At 41.3% G+C, this 21,032-nt stretch overlaps 1 protein-coding gene across 4 annotated transcripts in view; it reads right to left on the reverse strand.

Annotated features, from left to right (window-relative positions):
* LOC139765982 (uncharacterized) overlaps nt 1–21,032 on the reverse strand; it is a 140,732-nt gene that overhangs the window by 72,442 nt on the left and 47,258 nt on the right. For all 4 annotated transcript variants that reach the window (XM_071694039.1, XM_071694018.1, XM_071694024.1 and 1 more), the window contains exons 2-3: nt 4,885–4,983; nt 2,339–2,383 (exon numbers count right to left, since the gene is read on the reverse strand). In XM_071694039.1, coding sequence (XP_071550140.1) covers nt 2,339–2,383; nt 4,885–4,971 — 132 coding nt within the window. In that variant the 5' untranslated portion in view covers nt 4,972–4,983. The remainder of the gene's footprint in view (nt 1–2,338; nt 2,384–4,884; nt 4,984–21,032) is intronic.

A 21,032-nucleotide genomic window follows, 5' to 3' on the forward strand; every position in this document is an offset into this window, starting at 1 on the left:
ATCCACACTACTCAGCTCTCTATTTACAGTTTTTCAAGTTGAACTCTTGGATGGTGAAGGTATAGGAGATGTGGTCATTTTCTAAGTATCATGGTTCAGCTCCAGGAGAGATGGCATGCCTTGGGCCTTAGGTTCTGCAGCAGAAGTAAAGAACAGGAACTACTTATAAATCCTTTCGTACTGCTTCCAGTGCAGCAGATGGGAGGCGGCTACTGCAGAGGGGAGAGGAGTAGCTGAGATCCTACATGAAATACAGTAGCAAACGGTGTTGATCATGTCACACAGGACCTTTGCAGGCAGAGGAAGAAGTCAGAGTCACCTGGGGGCTGTAGAATTAGCAGACTGGTTATGGAATGTTGCTTGGACCTGTCAAAGAGACAAGAGGGTAGAGAGGCAGGTTTGGGATGCCTCCAGGCTGGATCGGGGGGGGGGGAATAATGACAGCAGGGGTTGGTATGGTTGGGTTAAAGAAGGTCGATAATTAGGACAGTACAAACATCTCCAAATGTTCCTCTCAGTCAACCCCAGAGGTCATCATTTCAGAGGTGTTCATCTGTTAAATGTTTAAGTTCTTCTGTGACTGTGAAGGGCTGAGAGATGGATACAGAAACATGAGTAACAACATCAACAGTGCTTTATTAAGTAAAGTACAGGGCAAGATGCTACTGGAGGTGAGGTCAAGAGAGATGCTGGAGGCAGGCCTGGTAGGAACCCTGCAGTACTGCCGTAGGTGCTTAAGAGGTGAGGCAGGCATCCTGAAGGAGATATGTGTGGATGCTAGGTCTTGTGAAGCTTCCACAAGAGGAAGAGGTGAGCCGATATCCTGAGTTAGTGAGTTGGCACTGCCATTTCAGGTTTATGCTGCAGAAGGCCATAGCCATAGGTCTAATAATTCAAGTAGCTTCTCGAGATCAGCAGTGATGAGTTTCCATGTGAGTCCTGCCGAAGGAGACTGAAGAGATGAGGCAGCACAGAGCCCTGCCAGAAAAGTGAAAAGTCAAAAATCACATGGCGTGCAACTAAAAAGTGAAAGAATCCCACTGGCTTCTAGAGTCTGGAGTCACATAGCCAAAATGTATTCAGGCACCAGCATTGCAGTTGTGGCCTTAAGCCAGTTGACAGCCTGACTGATTCAGGTGATGGCTGCTGCCACATTAAAGTGGCTTTGAGGTCAACCACACTGTGGGATGTTAAATGTGTGGGCATGGCCACTAAGCATGTTGAGTAATTTCATCATCATATCTATGCAGGCTGGTCTTCTGTCTTTAAGGTCAAAAGTGTCCTACTGCTGATTTTTGACCTCAATTCAGGTCAGATGAAGTCATACTAGATTACTGTCAATTGCTTAATGCAATAATTACAGTGGCCATGCACAGCTCCATGAGATTGGTTCTATCATCTTATACCCAAGGACTGTAGCATCAATGACAGGAGGCAGCTAGCAATGCTCATGTCGTGATTAATGACTCTACAAGGACGATAGCACCGAAAGGCTTAATAAGTATCTGATGTACAGTCTTCAAGCTGTGACTAAGGTTTAGTTGAAGGTTAAAGTGAGGCACTTAACAAAAGGTGGCAGACAATAAGTGGATAATGAATGGATGGATGGATGGATGCAGAGACAGATGAACAATGACAATATACAAAGTGATCCCTCTGCCGTGCTACACATGTTAAACGAAACAATTCAGTAAAAATGAAACCTAGGGCTGCACTACAACATCATTCACAGATAAGCACCAGTATTTTCCCAAAGAATTACTTTTTTCCTAGGCTCCAGTCACGGATAAAAGTCCACATCAAGGATGGGTCTTAACTGAAATATAGAGAGGTCAGTGAAAGAGAAAAAGAAGAGACAACAGAAAGCATTCTTGAATTTTGGAGGAAGTGAAAAACCTGTCCTTTAGACTGAGTCAGGTTCCAGTTGTTGAGAAAGACATGAGAGGGTAGATAGCTTTAAAGCTCTGAGGTGTAAGGAAATAACAGCTTAAACATGATTTAACAATTAAAGTACAAGTACCTAATTTTTCATTTTAGAATTCATATTTATCGAATTCTTTAACAAAAAACAATGTGTGGATTCTTGGAACATATGGCACACCTTACACAAAAGCTGCACTCTAAATGAAACAAGGATGGACCCATCAGTGAAAATGATATGAATTAAATGTAGGTTTCTTAGGGCAAATGTAACTTGTTTTTACATTAATCAAATATAAATACAACTTCTATAAAATTCTTGAAATTCAAACATTTCTATCATCTAAAAAGCAGCATTCTATTGTTTGCTAAAACATATGGAATAAAATCACAGACTTCAAAACACCAAATAACTTACCAACACAAGATCACCATCCTTCTCCTCCAGTTTTACTCGGCATACCTTAAAATGGGAAAGATGGTTATGGAGCAGTAAGAAATATATGCATTAAAGAAGTGATATATTCATCAAAATCCTTAAAGTAAATGAGCTAAAGAAATTACTAAATACTCTACTACAAAACTACAAATGTTTTGGATTACCAGAACTAATGGTAAACAGGTTGTATATCTCTAATCCGGCATTCTGTAGCCCATAGTCCAGCACGTTTTGAATCTACTGTTATTAGTTTGTGGATTTGCCACCAGGGCAGCTCTGTAAGCAGTGCTAAGGTGCCAAAATCTGTTTACACTGCACCCAAGCTAATTAACAGTCCTGTTAATTTCTTATATTCATTCTTTTGCTGAAAATGAAAGCCAGAAAAATCTAAGGGTGCCAGGAGTACAGAATAGACTGCACTTATAAAATGGTTTAAGCTCCAAAATAATGAGGGTGTAAGCATTTCTGGGGAGATGCTTGTCGAGCAGGCCAAAGCTTTCCATAGAAAATTAAAGCTAGATTGACTATGAATATTTGCAAGGATGGTTACACAAGTTTAAGTGGAGACATGGAATATAAGTACTGCTGACACAGAAGCTGTAAAAAAATTTGTGGATGAAACTGCACAGTTAGTGGCAACAGAAAACTTAGCCACAGAACAAGTGTATAATGCTGACGAATCTGACCTGAATTGGCATCATATGCCACAAAAAACCCTTACCCAAGATATTAAGGAGTCTCCATCCGATGCAACAATAAAAACCTTGTTTGGAAGTATTAATGGTTGTATCATTTTCCTGTTTTAAGCTTTGTTCTACCTTTGATAACATTGCAATATATATGTGGAATGAGTTGGCAAGACTAAGGGTCAGGCATATGTTTACATAGGGGGTTCCCTTAGGGGTTAATTTCTGTTTTCCAGAATTTTCTGTAGTCTGGCAATGGCCAGGTCCCAAGGTTGCCAAGTTAAAGAGGTACAACCTGTACTGATATGTAACTGGAATGTATAGTATCATCCTTTCAAGATGATGCAACCATTTTCCAGTGGGTTGTATCTGCACACTGCTAAAGGAACATTTGCTTGACTTGTAAAAATGTTCAATGACTCAAACTACAGTTTCTGTTTTTCAAGTCAAGATTATGCCAAATGCAAACTTGAATGCCTTTAGCACACCAAATGCAGCAGTTATGAGACAAATTGGCACAGGAAACATCCGATCTATAAAAAGTAAAAGATATATTTTCTTGAATTATTCATGCAAGAAATATAAGAAGTAAATAGAAAATACCAAAGAGACTAAATCTTTTACAAAATATGATGAAAACTTTTTTCCACCAATTTTCCTTTGCCACTTCTGCAAGGTAGCATAAGGACCATATGAACAATGGTCTTACCAGAACACATCTAACTTCTTGGTGTCACACAGAATGCACTGAAACCAGCTAAGAAACAAAAGCAGCCAAGGTTTACCTTTACTGTTTCATTTACTATGATTTGAGAGCAGGTCTTCTCCCGCATAACAAACCAATAAAATTCAGTCTATAAAATACAGTCCTGTCACTCTCCTGAATGTTCAAATCATGATATCCCAAAGCCTTCTTCACTCCATCCTTCCACCTCCTTCTTCCCTCACTCCCTTTTGCTCCCTCTACTTCTGATGCATATAGTCTCTTAGTATATTTTTTCCTCATACTTTCCATGGGCCTAAGCTATTTCACTATCACATAGTTGACCCCCTTAATCAGACTGCACTTACTAAATGCTCTTGTCTCTGACTCTTTTCAGTCTGTACAAGATCAGTGTATTACCACACCAAACATTGTCCTCAGGGATTTCACCTCTAGCACACCCATCTCTTCTTTACTTTGCATTCAAAGCCCAAGACTCAAATCCATACTCAACTCTAATGATTACTATGCCTTACAAAAACTGATCTCACCTTCTACAATCTCTTTTACATGCCATTCAATTATCATATGTGAATGTATGCATAAAAAACAAAAAGACATGTCACATGGCAATAGGATAAACTTCAAAACTGCAGAGGTGTGATGTATACAGAGATGCAATTTTTATAAGTACAAAACCTAAAAAGTCCCTAAAAATCATCCTTGTGACTAATATAAAGGCATGAGTTATAATAAAGATAATATGTCATCTATGTAATATGAAGCCTGGTATTCTTTGGTCACCCATGTACCTCCACTTCCTGAAATGCCATGCATCTCACTATGTACATGTATGCCTCACAGTACTCCTAGAGTGCCTCAAATGCCTGGCAGCAGAGCAGCATATATTAAATGGCATGTGGCACATGTCATTAGTTCTGCTGATTAAGCTGCATGTCATTCTGTCTTGAGATACATGTTCTTGGTAATAATACTAATAAAGTTATAAAGATATTTTTCAAGAGTATATGATAATATCCCTCACAGTGTACAGTGGATATTAAGACTGATGCAGTCAAAGATTTTATAATTCTAGAAATATGATAACAGTCTAAAAAACATGATGAAATGCTCACCGATTCATCAATATAAACATAATCGGGTTCTTCCTTCACTTCTACTTTGATACTTGAATCATCACACTGTGTAGTTACAGGATCCATGACTGAATGAATCTAAAAGAAGATAACTGTGTTAAAAAAAATAAATTTATATTCCAAACTTAGAAGGCAAATGTTACAAGAGACCAATAATTACAAAGTAATAGATAACAATAAGGGATGTGCTTACTATATATCTTATTTATTTATTTTCCTTTGTCGCTGTCTCCCACGTTAGCGAGGCAGAGCAAGGAAACAGACAAAGGAATGGCCCAACCCACCCATATACAGATGTACATACATACATACATACATGTCCACACATGCCCATATACATACCTATACATCTCAACGTATACATATATATGCATACACAGACATATACATATATACACATGTACATAATTCATACTGGCTGCCTTTATTCATTCCCATTGCCATCCCACCACACATGAAATAACAAACCCCTCCCCCTCATGTGTGCAAGGTAGCGCTAGGAAAAGACAACAAAGGCCACATTCATTCACACTCAGTCTCTAGCTGTCATGTAATAATGCACCGAAACCACAGCTCCCTTTCCACATCCAGGCCCCACAGAACTTTCCATGGTTTACCCCAGATGCTTCACATGCCCTGGTTCAATCCATTGACAGCATGTCAACCCTGGTATACCACATCGTTCCAATTCACTCTATTCCTTGCACGCCTTTCACCCTCTTCCATGTTCAGGCCCTGATCACTCAAAATCTTTTTCACTCCATCTTTCCACCTCCAATTTGGTCTCCCACTTCTCCTCATTCCCTCCAACTCTGACACATATATCCTCTTGGTCAATCTTTCCTCACTCATTCTCTCCATGTGACTAAACCATTTCAAAACACCCTCTTCTGCTCTCTCAACCACACTCTTTTTATTACCACACATCTCTCTTACCCTTTCATTACTTACTCGATCAACCACACACCACATATTGTCCTCAAACATCTCATTTCCAGCCCATCCACCCTCCTCCGCACAACTCTATCCATAGACCATGCCTCGCATCCATACAACATTGTTGGAACCACTATTCCTTCAAACATACCCATTTTTGCTTTCCGAGATAATGTTCTTGACTTCCACACATTCTTCAACACTCCCAGAACTTTCGCTCCCTCCCCCACACTATGATTCACTTCCGCTTCCATGGTTCCATCCGCTACCAAATCCACTCACAGATGTCTAAAACACTTTACTTCCTCCAGTTTTTCTCCGTTCAAACTTACCTCCCAGTTGACTTGACCCTCAACCCTACTGTCCCTAATAACCTTGCCCTTATTCACATTTACTCTCACCTTTCTTCTTTCACACACTTTACCAAACTCAGTCACCAGCTTCTGCAGTTTCTCACATGAATCAGCCACCAGCGCTGTATCATCAGCGAACAACAACTGACTCACTTTCCAAGCTCTCTCGTCCACAACAGACTGCATACTTGCCCCTCTTTCCAATACTCTTGCATTCACCTCTCTAACAACCCCGTCCATAAACAAATTAAACAACCATGGAGACATCACACACCCCTGCCGCAAACCTACATTCACTGAGAATCAATCACTTTCTTCTCTTCCTACACGTACACATGCCTTACATCCTCGATAAAAACTTTTCACTGCTTCTAACAACTTGTCCCCCACACCATATATTCTTAATACCTTCCACAAGCATCTCTATCAACTCTATCATATGCCTTCTCCAGATCCATGAAAGTTACATACAAATCCATTTGCTTTTCTAAGTATTTCTCACATACATCCTTCAAAGCAAACACCTGATCCATACATCCTCTACCACTTCTGAAACCACACTGCTCTTCCCCAATCTAATGCTCTGTACATGCCTTCACCCTCTCAATCAATATCCTCCCATATAATTTCCCAGGAATACTAAACAAACTTATACCTCTGTAATTTGAGCACTCACTTTTATCCCCTTTGCCTTTGTACAATGGCATTATGCAAGCATTCCGCCACTCCTCAGGCACCTCACCATGAGTCAAACACACATTAAATAACCTTACCAACCAGTCAACAATACAGTCACCCCCTTTTTTAATAAATTCCACTGCAATACCATCCAAACCTGCTACCTTGCCGGCTTTCATCTTCCGCAAAGCTTTTACTACCTCTTCTCTGTTTACCAAATCATTTTCTCTCACCCTCTCACTCTGCACACCACCTCGACCAAAACACCCTATATCTGCCACTCTATCATCAAAAAAATTAAACAAACCTTCAAAATACTCACTCCATCTCCTTCTCACATCACCACTACTTGTTATCATCTCCCCATTAACCCTCTTCACTGAAGTTCCCATTTTTTCCCTCGTGATACACACTCTATTTACCTCCTTCCAAATCTTTTTATTCTCCCTAAAATTTAATGATACTCTCTCACCCCAACTCTCATTTGCCCTCTTTTTCACCTATTGCACCTTTCTCTTGACCTCCTGCCTCTTTCTTTTATACATCTCCCACTCATTTGCATTATTTCCCTGCAAAAATCGTCCAAATGCCTCTCTCTTCTCTTTCACTAATAATCTTACTTCTTCATCCCACCACTCACTACCCTTTCTAATCTGCCCACCTCCCACACTTCTCATGCCACAAGCATCTTTTGCACAAGCAATCACTGCTTCCCTAAATACATCCCATTCCTCCCCCACTCCCCTTACCTCCTTTGTTCTCACCTTTTTCCATTCTGTACTCAGTCTCTCCTGGTACTTCCTCACACAAGTCTCCTTCCCAAGCTCACTTATTCTCACCACTCTTTTCACCCCAACATTCTCTCTTTTTTCTGAAAACCTCTACAAATCTTTACCTTCGCCTCCACAAGATAATGATCAGACATCCCTCCAGTTGCACCTCTCAGCACATTAACATCCAAAAGTCTCTCTTTCGCGTGCCTATCAATTAACACGTAATCCAATAATGCTCTCTGGCCACCTCTCCTACTTACATACATATACTTATGTATATCTATCTTTTTAAACCAGGTATTCCCAATCACCAGTCCTTTTTCAGCACATAAATCTACAAGCTCTTCACCATTTCCATTTACAACACTGAACACCCTATGTACACCAAGTATTCCCTCAAGTGCCAAATTACTCACCTTTGTATTCAAATCACCCATCACTATAACCCGATCTCGTGCATCAAAACCACTAACACACTGACTCAGCTGCTCCCAAAACACTTGCCTCTCATGATCTTTCTTCTCATGCCCAGGTGCATATGCACCAATAATCACCCATCTCTCTCCATGCACTTTCAGTTTTACCCATATCAATCTAGAGTTTACTTTCTTACACTCTATCACATACTCCCACCACTCCTGTTTCAGGAGGAGTGCTACTCTTTCCCTTGCTCTTGTCCTCTCACTAACCTCTGACTTTACTCCCAAGACATTCACAAACCACTCTTCCCCTTTACCCTTGAGCTTCGTTTCACCCAGAGCCAAAACATCCAAGTTCCTTTCTTAAAACATACTACCTATCTCTCCTTTTCTCTCATCTTGGTTACATCTACACACATTTAGACACCCCAATCTGAGCCTTTGAGGAGGATGAGCACTCCCTGCGTGACTACTTCTTCTGTTTACTATATTATTATATTATTATTATACTTTGTCGCTGTCTCCCGCGTTTGCGAGGTAGCGCAAGGAAACAGACGAAAGAAATGGCCCAACCCCCCCCCATACACATGTATATACATACGTCCACACACGCAAATATACATACCTACACAGCTTTCCATGGTTTACCCCAGACGCTTCACATGCCTTGCTTCAATCCACTGACAGCACGTCAACCCCGGTATACCACATCGCTCCAATTCACTCTATTCCTTGCCCTCCTTTCACCCTCCTCCATGTTCAGGCCCCGATCACACAAAATCTTTTTCACTCCATCTTTCCACCTCCAATTTGGTCTCCCTCTTCTCCTTGTTCCCTCCACCTCCGACACATATATCCTCTTGGTCAATCTTTCCTCACTCATCCTCTCCATGTGCCCAAACCACTTCAAAACACCCTCTTCTGCTCTCTCAACCACGCTTTTTTTATTTCCACACATCTCTCTTACCCTTACGTTACTCACTCGATCAAACCACCTCACACCACACATTGTCCTCAAACATCTCATTTCCAGCACATCCATCCTCCTGCGCACAACTCTATCCATAGCCCACGCCTCGCAACCATACAACATTGTTGGAACCACTATTCCTTCAAACATACCCATTTTTGCTTTCCGAGATAATGTTCTCGACTTCCACACATTCTTCAAGGCCCCCAGGATTTTCGCCCCATCCCCCACCCTATGATCCACTTCCGCTTCCATGGTTCCATCCGCTGCCAGATCCACTCCCAGATATCTAAAACACTTCACTTCCTCCAGTTTTTCTCCATTCAAACTCACCTCCCAATTGACTTGACCCTCAACCCTACTGTACCTAATAACCTTGCTTTTATTCACATTTACTCTTAACTTTCTTCTTCCACACACTTTTCCAAACTCAGTCACCAGCTTCTGCAGTTTCTCACATGAATCAGCCACCAGCGCTGTATCATCAGCGAACAACAACTGACTCACTTCCCAAGCTCTCTCATCCCCAACAGACTTCATACTTGCCCCTCTTTCCAAAACTCTTGCATTTACCTCCCGAACAACCCCATCCATAAACAAATTAAACAACCATGGAGAAATCACACACCCCTGCCGCAAACCTACATTCACTGAGAACCAATCACTTTCCTCTCTTCCTACACGTACACATGCCTTACATCCTCGATAAAAACTTTTCACTGCTTCTAACAAATTTCCTCCCACACCATATATTCTTAATACCTTCCACAGAGCATCTCTATCAACTCTATCATATGCCTTCTCCAGATCCATAAATGCTACATACAAATCCATTTGTATACAATACTGTTTAACCTGAAAGGAAAAAAATAGTTGCATTTAGAAAGTAAAGAATCAAATGCATCATATCCTAAATTAGTAAATCAGAGACAAATACTAGAATAGGACAACAATCTATAAATAACCAGATAATATTAGAGGGTGCCATCAGATAAAAGTGGTAGTCATTTAAAATCATTCAAAATAAACTACAGAATCCACAATCAAATGGATTTAATGATAACCATAATCACATACCTGCAATAATATTCTGGTGGGATACTATAGGTGACATTATAAGATACCATCTCTATCTAATAAGAAAATGTTTTCTAGATTCAAAATGAGATGAATCAGCACCTTCCAAAATTTTGATCAACAAGGCTTTTCAGATAGCAAAAACTATAAGACTTTACAAAAAAGCCCAATAATTACAGAAGAATTTCTGCATCCGGTAAAACCTTGCATAACTTGGGGTTTATACCCTTGTATGTACTTATGTCAAGCTGAAGAAATCATTGGCCCTACATATATATCAAAACTATGTTACACTAATGTCTTCTAGTAAGTATTTCAAATAAAATGATAATAAACAATAATTGGAGGAAGTGAAGTGTTTCTGATATCTGGGAGTGGACATTGTAGTGAATAGAACCATGGAAGCAGAAGTGAGTGATAGGGTGGAGAGGGAAGGTGGGAAGGTTCTGGGAGCACTGAATAATATGTGTGGAAAAAGAGAACATTATGTGGGAGAGCAAAATTGGGTACGTTTGAAGGAATAGTAATCTCAACAATATCATATGATTGCGAGGCATGGGCTGTACATAGAGATTGATTGGAAGGGGGTGGATGTGTTTGAGCCAGTGAGTAATGAAAGGGTAAGAGAGCTGTGTGGTAATAAAAATAAGCTTGGTTGAGATAGCAGAAGAGGATGCATTGAAATGGTTTGGACATATGGAGAGAATGAGAGATGAAAGGTTGACAAAGAAGATATATGTGTCAGAGGTGAAGGAAACAGGGAGAGCAGAGATACAAAATTGGAGATGAAAGGATGGAGTTAAAAAGATTATGAGTGATCGGGGCCAGAATATGCAGGAGGGTGAAAAGCTTGCATGGAATAGAGTAAATTGGAAAAGTGTGGTTCACTCCAACTCTCATTTGCCCTCTTTTTCACCTCTTGCACTTTTCTCCTGATATCCTGCCACTTTTTTACACATCTCCCAGTCCTTTCCACTACTTCCCTTCAAATATCGTCCACACACCTCTCTCTTCTCTTTCACTAATAATCTTACTTCATCCCACCACTCACTACCCTTTGTAATCTCCCCACCTCTCACCTTTTTCATACCACATGCATCTTTTGTGCAAGCCATCACTGCTTCTCTAAATACAACCCATTCCTCCCCCACTCCCCTTATGTCCTTTCCTCTTACCTTTTGCTATTCTACACTCAATATATCCTGGTGCTTCCTCCCACAAGTCTCCTTTCTAGTGAAAGAGAAGAGAGAGGTGTACACTTTTTGCAGGGAAGTAGTGCAAATGACTGGGAGATGTATCAAAGAAAGTGGCAAGAGTTCAAGAGAAAGGTGCAAGAGGTGAAAAAGAGGGCAAATGAGAGATAGGGTGAGAATCATTCAATTTCAGGCAGAATAAAAAGGCAAAGGGGATAAAAGTGAGTGCTCAAATTACAGAGGTATAAGTTTGTTGAGTATTCCTGGGAAATTATATGGGAGGGTATTGATTGAGAGGGTGAAGGCATGTACAGAGCATCAGATTGGGAAAGAGCAGTGTGGTTTCAGAAGTGGTAGAGGATGTGTGGATCAGGTGTTTGCTTTGAAGAATGTATGTGAGAAATACTTAGAAAAGCAAATGGATTTGTATGTAGCATTTATGGATTTGGAGAAGGCATATGATAGACTTGATAGAGAGGCTCTGTGGAAGGTATTAAGAATAGATGGTGTGGGAGGCAATTTGTTAGAAGAAGTGAAAAGTTTTTATCGAGGGATGGAGTGAAAAAGTCTTTGTGTGATCGGGGCCTGAACATGCAGGAGGGTGAAAGGAGGGCAAGGAATAGAGAGAATTGGATCGATGTGGTGTACTGGGGTTGACGTGCTGTCAGTGGGTTGAATCAGGGCATGTGAAGCGTCTGGGGTAAACCATGGAAAGCTGTGTAGGTATGTATATTTGCGTGTGTGGACGTATGTATATACATGTCTATGGGGGTGGGTTGGGCCATTTCTTTCGTCTGTTTCCTTGCGCTACCTCGCAAACATGGGAGACAGCAACAAAGCAAAAAAAAAAGAAAAAAAAAAATAAGGCATGTGTACGTGTAGGAAGAGAGGAAAGCGATTGGTTCTCAGTGAATGTAGGTTTGCGGCAGGGGTGCGTAGTGTCTCCATGGTTGTTTGTTTATGGATGGGGTTATTAGGGAGGTAAATGCAAGAGTTTTGGAAAGAGGGGCAAGTATGCAGTCTGTTGTGAATGAGAGAGCTTGGGAAGTGAGTCAGCTGCTGTTCGCTGATGATACAGCGCTGGTGGCTGATTCAGGTGAGAAACTGCAGAAGCTGGTGACTAAGTTTGGTAAAGTGTGTGAAAGAAGAAAGCTGAGAGTAAATGTGAATAAGAGCAAGGTTATTATTACAGTAAGGTTGAGGGACAAGTCAATTGGGAGGTAAATTTGAATGGAGAAACACTGGAGGAAGTGAAGTGTTTTAGATATCTGGGAGTGGATTTGGCAGTGGATGGAACCATAGAATGGGGAAGTGAATCATAGGGTGGGGGAAGAAGCAAAAGTTCTGGGAACGATGAAGAATGTGTGGAAGTCGAGAACATTATCTCGGAAAGCAAAAATGGGTGTTTGAAGGAATAGTGGTTCCAACAATTATATATGGTTGCGAGGCGTGGGCTATAGATAGAGTTGTGCGGAGGAGGGTGGATGTGTTGGAAATGAGATGTTTGAGGACAATATGTGGTGTGAGGTGGTTTGATCGAGTAAGTAATGAAAGGGTAAGAGAGATGTATGGTAATAAAAAGAGTGTGGTTGAAAGAGCAGAACAAGATGTCTTGAAATGGTTTGGTCACATGGAGAGAATAAGTGAGGGAAGATTGACAAAGAGGATATATGTGTCAAAGGTGGAGGAGCAAGAAGTGGAAGACCAAAATGGAGGTGGAAAGATGGAGTGAAAAAGATTTTGAGTGATAGGGGCCTGAACATGCAGCAGGGTGAAGGGTGTGCAAGGAATAGAATGAACTGGAACGATGTGGTATACCGGGGTTGACATGCTGTCAATGGATTGAACCAGGGCATGTGAAGCGTCTGGGGTATACCATGGAAAGTTCTGTGGGGCCTGGATGTGGAAAGGGAGCTGTGGTTTTGGTGCATTATACATGACAGCTAGAGACTGAGTGTGAACGAATGTGGCCTTTGTTGTCTCTTCCTAGCGCTACCTCGCGCACATGCTGTAGGAGGGGGTTGTTATTTCATGTGTGGCGGGGTGGCGACAGGAATGAATAAGGGCAGACAGTATGAATTATGTACATGTGTATCTATGTATATGTCTGTGTGTGTATATATAGGTATACGATGAGATGTACAGGTATGTATATGGGCATGTGTGGACATGTATATATATATATATACATGTGTATTTGGTGGGTTGGGCCATTCTTTCGTCTGTTTCCTTGCGTTACCTTGCTAATGTGGAAGACAGCGACAAAGTATAATAAAATGAATAAATAAATAAAAATAATAAAGAAGGCAAACTTTTGCCTCCTCCCCCACCCTGTGGAAGTGAGTCACAAGGTGGGGGAGGCAGCGAAAGTTCTGGGAGCATTGAAGAATGTGAGGAAGGCGAAAACATTATCTCGGAAAGCAAAAATGTGTATGTTTGAAGGAATATTGGTTCCAACAATGTTATCTGGATGCATGGTATGGGGTATAGATAGGGTTGTGCGGAGGAGGGTGGATGTGTTGGAAATGAGATGTCTGAGGACATTATGTGGTGTGAGGTGGTTTGATCGAGTAAATAATGAAAGGGTAAGAGAGATGTGTGGTAATAAAAAGAGTGTGGTTTAGAGAGAAGAGGGTGTATTGAAATGGTCTGGTCACATGGATAGAATGAGTGAGGAGAAATTGAAATAGAGGATATATGTGTCAGAGGTGGAGGGAACAAGGAGAAGTGGGAGACCAAATTGGAGGTGGAAGGATGGAGTGAAAAAGATATAGAGCTATCGGGGCCTGAACACACAGGAGGGTGAAAGGCGTGCAAGGAATAGAGTGAATTGGAACAACGTGGTATACCAGGGTTGACGTCCTGTGAACCAGGGCATGTGAAGCATTTGGGGTAAACCATGGAAAGCTGTATGGGGCCTGAATGTGGAAAGGGAGCTGTGGGTTTGGTGCATTATACAAGAAAGCTAGAGACTGAATGTGTATGAATGTTGCCTTTGTTGTCTTTTCCTAGCACTACCGCGTGCACATGTGTGGGGAGGGGGGTGTCATTTCATGAGTGGCGGGGTGGGACAGGAATGAATAAAGGCAGCAAGTATGAATTATGTACACATGTATATATGTATATGTCTGTGTATGTATATATATATATGTATACGTTGAAATGTATAGGTATGTATTTGTGCGTGTGTGGACATGTATGTATATACATGTGTATGTGGGTGGGTTGGGCCATTCTTTCATCTGTTTCCTTGTGCTACCTCGCTAATGCAGGAGACATCAACAAAGTATAAAATAACAAATATAAAAAGATAATTTGGAAGGAGATACATAAAGTGCATAAGACAAGAGCACAAATGGGAACAACAGTGGAGGGGGCAACTGGAGAGGTAATAACAAGTAGTGATGAAGTGAGGAGAGGGAATGAGTATTTTGAAGGTTTATTGAATAAGTTTGATGATAGAGTAGCAGATATAGGGTTTTTTGGTTGGGGTGGTCTGCAAAGTGAAAGGATTAGGCAGAATGGTTTGGTAAACAGAGAAGAGGTAGAGAAAGCTTTGTGGAAGATGAAAGCCGGCAAGGCGTCAGGTTTGCATGCTATTGCAGTGAAATCTATTAGAAAAGGGGGTGACTGCATTGTTGATAGGTTAGTAAGGATATTAAATGTATGTATGGATCATGGTGAAGTGCCTAAGGATTGGCGGAATGCATGCACAGTGCCATTGTACAAAGGCGAAGGGGATAAAAGAGAGTGTTCAAATTGCAGAGGCATAAGTTGGTTAAGAATTCCAGGGAAATTTTTGCTATCCAAGATATCGTTGTCACCTTCCACACATTCTTCAATGCTCCCAGAACCTTCGCTCCCTCCCCCACCCTGTGACTCACTTCCACTTCTAAGGTTCCGTTAGCTGCTAAAACAACTCCGAGATATCTAAAACACTTCATTTCCTCCAGCTTTTCTCCATTCAAACTTATCTCCCAACTAACTTATCCCTCAACCCTACCTTGCTCTTATTCAATTTATTCTCAGCTTTCTTCTTTCACACCCTTTACCAAACTCAGTCACCAGCTTCTGTAGTTTCTCAACCGAATCAGCCACCAGCGCTGTATCAGCATCGAACAACAAATGACTCACTTCCCAAGCCCTCTCATCCAGAACAAAGTGCCTACTTGCCCCTCTCTCCAAAACTTTTGCATTTACCTCCCTAACACCTCATCCATAAACAAATCAAACAACCATGGTGACATTACGCACCCCTGCTGCAAACAGACAATCACTGGAAACCAAACACTTTCCTTTCTTCCTACTCGTACACATGCCTTACATCCTTTGTAAAAACTTTTCACTGCTTCTAAGAACTTACCTGCCACACCGTATACTTTTAAAACCTTCCACAAAGCATCTCTATCCACCTTATCATATGCCTTCTCCAGATCCATAAATGCTACATACAAATCCATCTGTTTTTCTTAGTATTTCTCACATACATTCTTCCTGGTATGGGGGAGAAAGAATACTTCCCACATATTCATCCGCATGTCGTAGAAGACAAATAAAGAGGGCAGGAGTTGGGTGCTGGAAATCCCTTCTCCTTGCATCTAAATTTCTAAAGTGGGAAACATAAGAAGGAGTCATGTGGGGAGTGCTCATCCTTCTTAAAGGCTCAGATTGGGGTGTCTAAATGTGTGTGGATGTAACCAAGATGAGAAAAAAGGAGAAATACGTAGTATGTTTGAGGAAAGGAACCTGGATGTTTTGGCTCTGAGTGAAACGAAGCTTAAGGGTAGGGGGAAAGAGTGGTTTGGGAATGTTTTGGGAGTAAAGTCAGGGGTTAGTGAGAGTACAAGACCAAAGGAAGGATTAGCACTCCTCCTGAAGCAGGAGCAGTGGGAATATGCGATAGAGTGTAAGAATGTAAATTCTAGATTGATATGGGTAAAACTGAAAATGGAAACAGAGAGATGGGTGATCATTCATGCCTACGCACCTGGTCATGAGAAGAAAGATCATGACAGGCAAGTGTTTTGAGAGCAGCTGAGTGAGTGTGTTAGCAGCTTTGATGCACGAGACTAGGTTACAGTGATGGGTGATTTGAATACAAAGGTAAGTAATGTGGCTGATGAGGGTATAATTGCTGTAAATGGGGTGTTCAATGTTATAAATGGAAATGGTGAAGAGGTTGTACATTTGTGCACTGATAAAGGACTGGTGATTGGGAATACCTGGTTTGAAAAGAGAGATATACATAAGTATTCATATGTGAGTAGGAGAGATTGCCAGAGAGCACTATTGGATTACATGTTAATTGATAGGTGTGTAAAAGAGAGACTTTTGGATGTTAATATGCTGAGAGGGGCAGCTGGAAGGGTGTCTGATCACTATCTTGTGGAGGCGAAGGTGAAGTTTTGTAGAGGCTTTCAGAAAAGAAGAGAGAATATTGGGGAGAAGAAAAAGGTAAGAGTAAGCAAGCTTGGACAGATGTGTGTGAAGAGGTACCAGGAGAGATTGAGTGTAGAATGACTAAAGGTGAGAGCCAATGACATAAGGGGAGTGAGGAAGGAATGGGATGTATTTAGGGAAGCAGTGATGGCTTGTGCAAAAGATGCATGTGGCTTGAGAAAGGTGGGAGGTGGGCAGATTAGAAAGGGTAGTGAGTGGTGGAATGAAGAGGTAAGTTTGTTAGTGAAAGAGAGGAGAGAAGCGTTCAGGACAATTTTTGAAGGGTAGCAGTGTAAATAAATGGCAGATGTATAAAGGAAAGCAGCAAGAGGTCAAGAAAAAGGTGCAAGTGAAAAAGAGGGCAAATGAGAGTTGGGGTGAAAGGGTATCATTAAATTTTTGGAATAAAAAGATGTTTTGGAAGGAGGTAAATAAGGTGCGTAAGAAAAGATAACAAATGGGAACATCAGTGAAGGGGGCAAATGGGGAGGTAAAAATATGTAGTGATGAAGAGAGAAGGAGATGGAGTGAATATTTTAAAGGTTTGTTGAATGAATCTGATGATAGAGTGGCAGATATAGGGTGTTTTGGTCGAGGTGGTGTGCGAAGTGACAGGGTCAGGGAGAATGGTTTTGTGAACAGAGAACAGGTAGTGAAAGCTTTGTGTTAGACAAAAGCTGGCAAGGTGGTGAAATTTATCAAAAAAGGGGATGACTGCGTTGTTGATTGATTGGTAAGAATATTCAATGTATGTACGGTTCATGGTGAAATGCCTGAGGATTGGCAGAATGCATGCATAGTGGCAGTGTACAAAGGCAAAGGGGATAATGATGAATGCTCAAATTACAGAGGCATAAGTTAGTTGAGTATTCCTTGGAAATTATATGGGAGGGTACTGATTGAGAGGGTAAAGACATGTACAGAGCATCGGATTGGGGAAGAGCAGTGTAGTTTCTGAAGTGGTAGATGATGTTAGGATCAAGTGTCTGCTTTGAAGAATGTATGTGAAAAGTATATAGAAAAACAGATGGATTTATATGTAGAATTCATGGATCTGGAGAAGGCATATGATAGGTTGATAGAGATGCTTTGTGGAAGGTATTAATTGTATATGGTGTGGGAGGTAAGTTGCTAGAAGCAGCGAAAAGTTTTTATCGAGGATGTAAAGAGGGTGTACGAGTAGGAAGAGAGGAAAGTGATTGGTTCTCAGTGAATGTCACTTTGTGGTAGGGAATGCATGACGTCTCCATGGTTGTTTGATTAGCTTATGGATGGGGTGGTTAGGGAGGTGAATGCAAGAGTTTTGGAGAGAGGGGCAAGTATGCAGTCTGTTCTGGATGAAAGGGCTTGGGAAGTGAGTCAGTTGTTGTTCGTTGATGATACAGCGCTGGTAGCTGATTCGGGTGAGAAACTGTAGAAGTTGGTGACTGAGTTTGGTAAAGTGTGTGAAAGAAGAAAGTTGAGAGTAAATGTGAATAAGAGCAAGGTTATTAGGTTCAGTAGGGTTGGGGGACAAGTTAATTGGGAAGAAAGTCTGAATGGAGAAAAACTGGAGGAAGTGAAGTGTTTTAGATAATTGGGAGTGGACTAATAATTGGGAGATAGGGTTGTGCAGAGGAGGGTGGATGTGTTGGAAATGAAATGTTTGATGACAATATGTGGTGTGAGGTGGTTTGATCGAGTAAGTAATGAAAGGGTAAGAGAGATGTGTGGTAATAAATAGAGCGTGGGTGAGAGAGCAGAGGAGGGTGTACTGAAATGGTTTTGTCTCATGGAGAGAATGAGTGAGAAAAGATTGACAAACAGGATATATGTGTCAGAGGTAGAGGGAACGAGAAGTGGGAGACCTAATTAGAGGTGGAAGGATGGAGTGAAAAGATTTTGAGTGATTGGAGCCTGAACACACAAGAGGGTGAAAGGCGTGCAAGGAATAGAGTGAATTGGAATGATGTGGTATACCAGGGTTGACATGCTGTCAATGGACTGAACCAGGGCATGTGAAGCATCCAGGGTAAACCATGGAAAGTTTTGTAGGGCCTGGATGTGGAAAGGGAGTTGTGGTTTCAGTGCATTACACATGACAGCTAGAAACTGAGTGTGAACAAATATGGCCTTTTTTCTTTTCCTAGTGCTACCTCACCAGAGGGGACGCTATTTCATGTGTGGTGGGGTGGCGACAAGAATAGATGAAGGAAGCAAGTATGGATATGTAAATGTGTATATATGTATATGTCTGTGTATGTATATGTATGTATGTGTTGAAATGTAAATCTATGTATATGTGTGTATGTGGGTGTTTAAGTGTATACATGTGTATGTGGGTGGGTTGAGCCATTCTTTTGTCTGTTTCCTTGCGTTACCTCGCTAAAGGAAGGAAACATGAAAGAATGGCCCAACCCAGCCACATACACATGTCTATACATAAATGCCAACACATGCACATATACATACCTATACACTTCAATGTATACATACAAATATATACACAGACACATACATATAAACATATGTATATATTCATACCTGCTGCCTCTATCCATTCCGTTGCCACCCCGCCACACATGAAATAAAATCCTCCCACACACCCACCATATTCATTCACACTAAGTCTCTAGCTGTCATGTGTAATGCATTGAAACCACAGCTCCCTCTCCACATCCAGGACCCACAAAAGTTTCCATTTTTTACCTCAGATGTTTCACATGCCCTGATTCAATGCACTGACAGCACGTCGACCCCGGTATACCACATCATTCTAATTCACTCTATTCCTTGCACGCCTTTATCCTCCTGTATGTTCAGGCCCTGATCTCTCAAAATCTATTTCACTCCATCCTTCCACCTCCAATTTGGTCTCCTGCTTCTTCATCATTCCCTCCACCTCTGACACATATATCCTCTTTTTCCAATTTTCCTCACTCATTCTCTCCATGTGTCCAAACCATTTCAACACCGCAGCTTCTGCTCTTTCAACCACACTCTTTTTATTACTACACATTTCTCTCACCCTTTCATTAATTACTCGATCAAATCACCTCACACTACATATTGTCCTCAAACATTTCATTTCCAACAAATCTACCCTCCTCTGCACAACCCTATCTATAGCCCATGCCTCACAACCATATAACATTGTTGGAACCAATATTCCTTCAAACATACCCATTTTTGCTCTCTGAGATAATGTTCTCGCTTTCCATACATTCTTCAATGCTCCCAGAACCTTCGTTCCCTCTCCCACCCTGTGACTCACTTCTGCTTCCTTGGTTCCATCTGCTGCTAAGTCCACTCCCAGATATTAAGAGCACTTTACTTCCTCTAGATGTTCTCCATTCAAATTTATCTCCCAACTAACTTGTCCCTCAACTGAACCTAATAACCTTGCTTTTATTCACATTTACTCTCAACTTTCTTCTTCACACACTTCACCAAACTCAGTCACCAACTTCTGCTGTTTCTCACCTGAATCAGCCACCAGCGCTGTATCATCAGCAAACAACAACTGACTCACTTCCCAGGCCTTCTCATCCACAACAGACTGTATACTTACCCCTCTCTCCAAAACTCTTGCATTCAAATCCCTAATTACCTCATCCAAAAACAAAGTAAACAATCATGGTGACATCACGCACCCCTGCCGCAAACCAACACTCACTGGGAACCAATCACTTTCCTCTCTTACTACTTGTACACATGCCTTACATCCTTTGTACGAACTTTTCACTGCTTCTAGCAACTTACCTCCCACACAGTATACTAGTAAAACCTTCCACAAAGCATTTCTATCCACCCTATCATATGCCCTCTCTAGATCCATAAATGCTACATACAAATCCATCTGTTTTTTCTAAGTATTTCTCACATACATTCTTCAAGGAAACACCTGATCCACACATCCTCCACCACTTCTGAAACCACACTGCTCTTCCCCAACCTGATACTTTGTACATGCCTTTACTCTCTCAATCAATACCCTCCCATATAATTTCCCAGGAATACTCAACAAACTTATGCCTCTGTAATTTGAACACTCACCTTTATCCCCTTTGCCTTTGTACAATGGCACTATGCAGGCATTCTGCTAATCCTCAGGCACTTCACCAAGATCCATACATACAAATAACATCCTTGCCAACCAATCAACAACATAATCACTCACTTTTTTAATAAATTCCACTGCAATAACATCCAACCCTGCCTCCTTGCCTGCTTTCATCTTCCACAAAGCTTTCACTACCTCTTCTCTGTTCTGACCATCTGACTTTGCATACCACCTCAACCAAAAAACC

The sequence above is a fragment of the Panulirus ornatus genome, chromosome 4, assembly GCF_036320965.1.
Source record: "Panulirus ornatus isolate Po-2019 chromosome 4, ASM3632096v1, whole genome shotgun sequence".
Taxonomy (NCBI): Eukaryota; Metazoa; Arthropoda; class Malacostraca; order Decapoda; family Palinuridae; genus Panulirus; species Panulirus ornatus.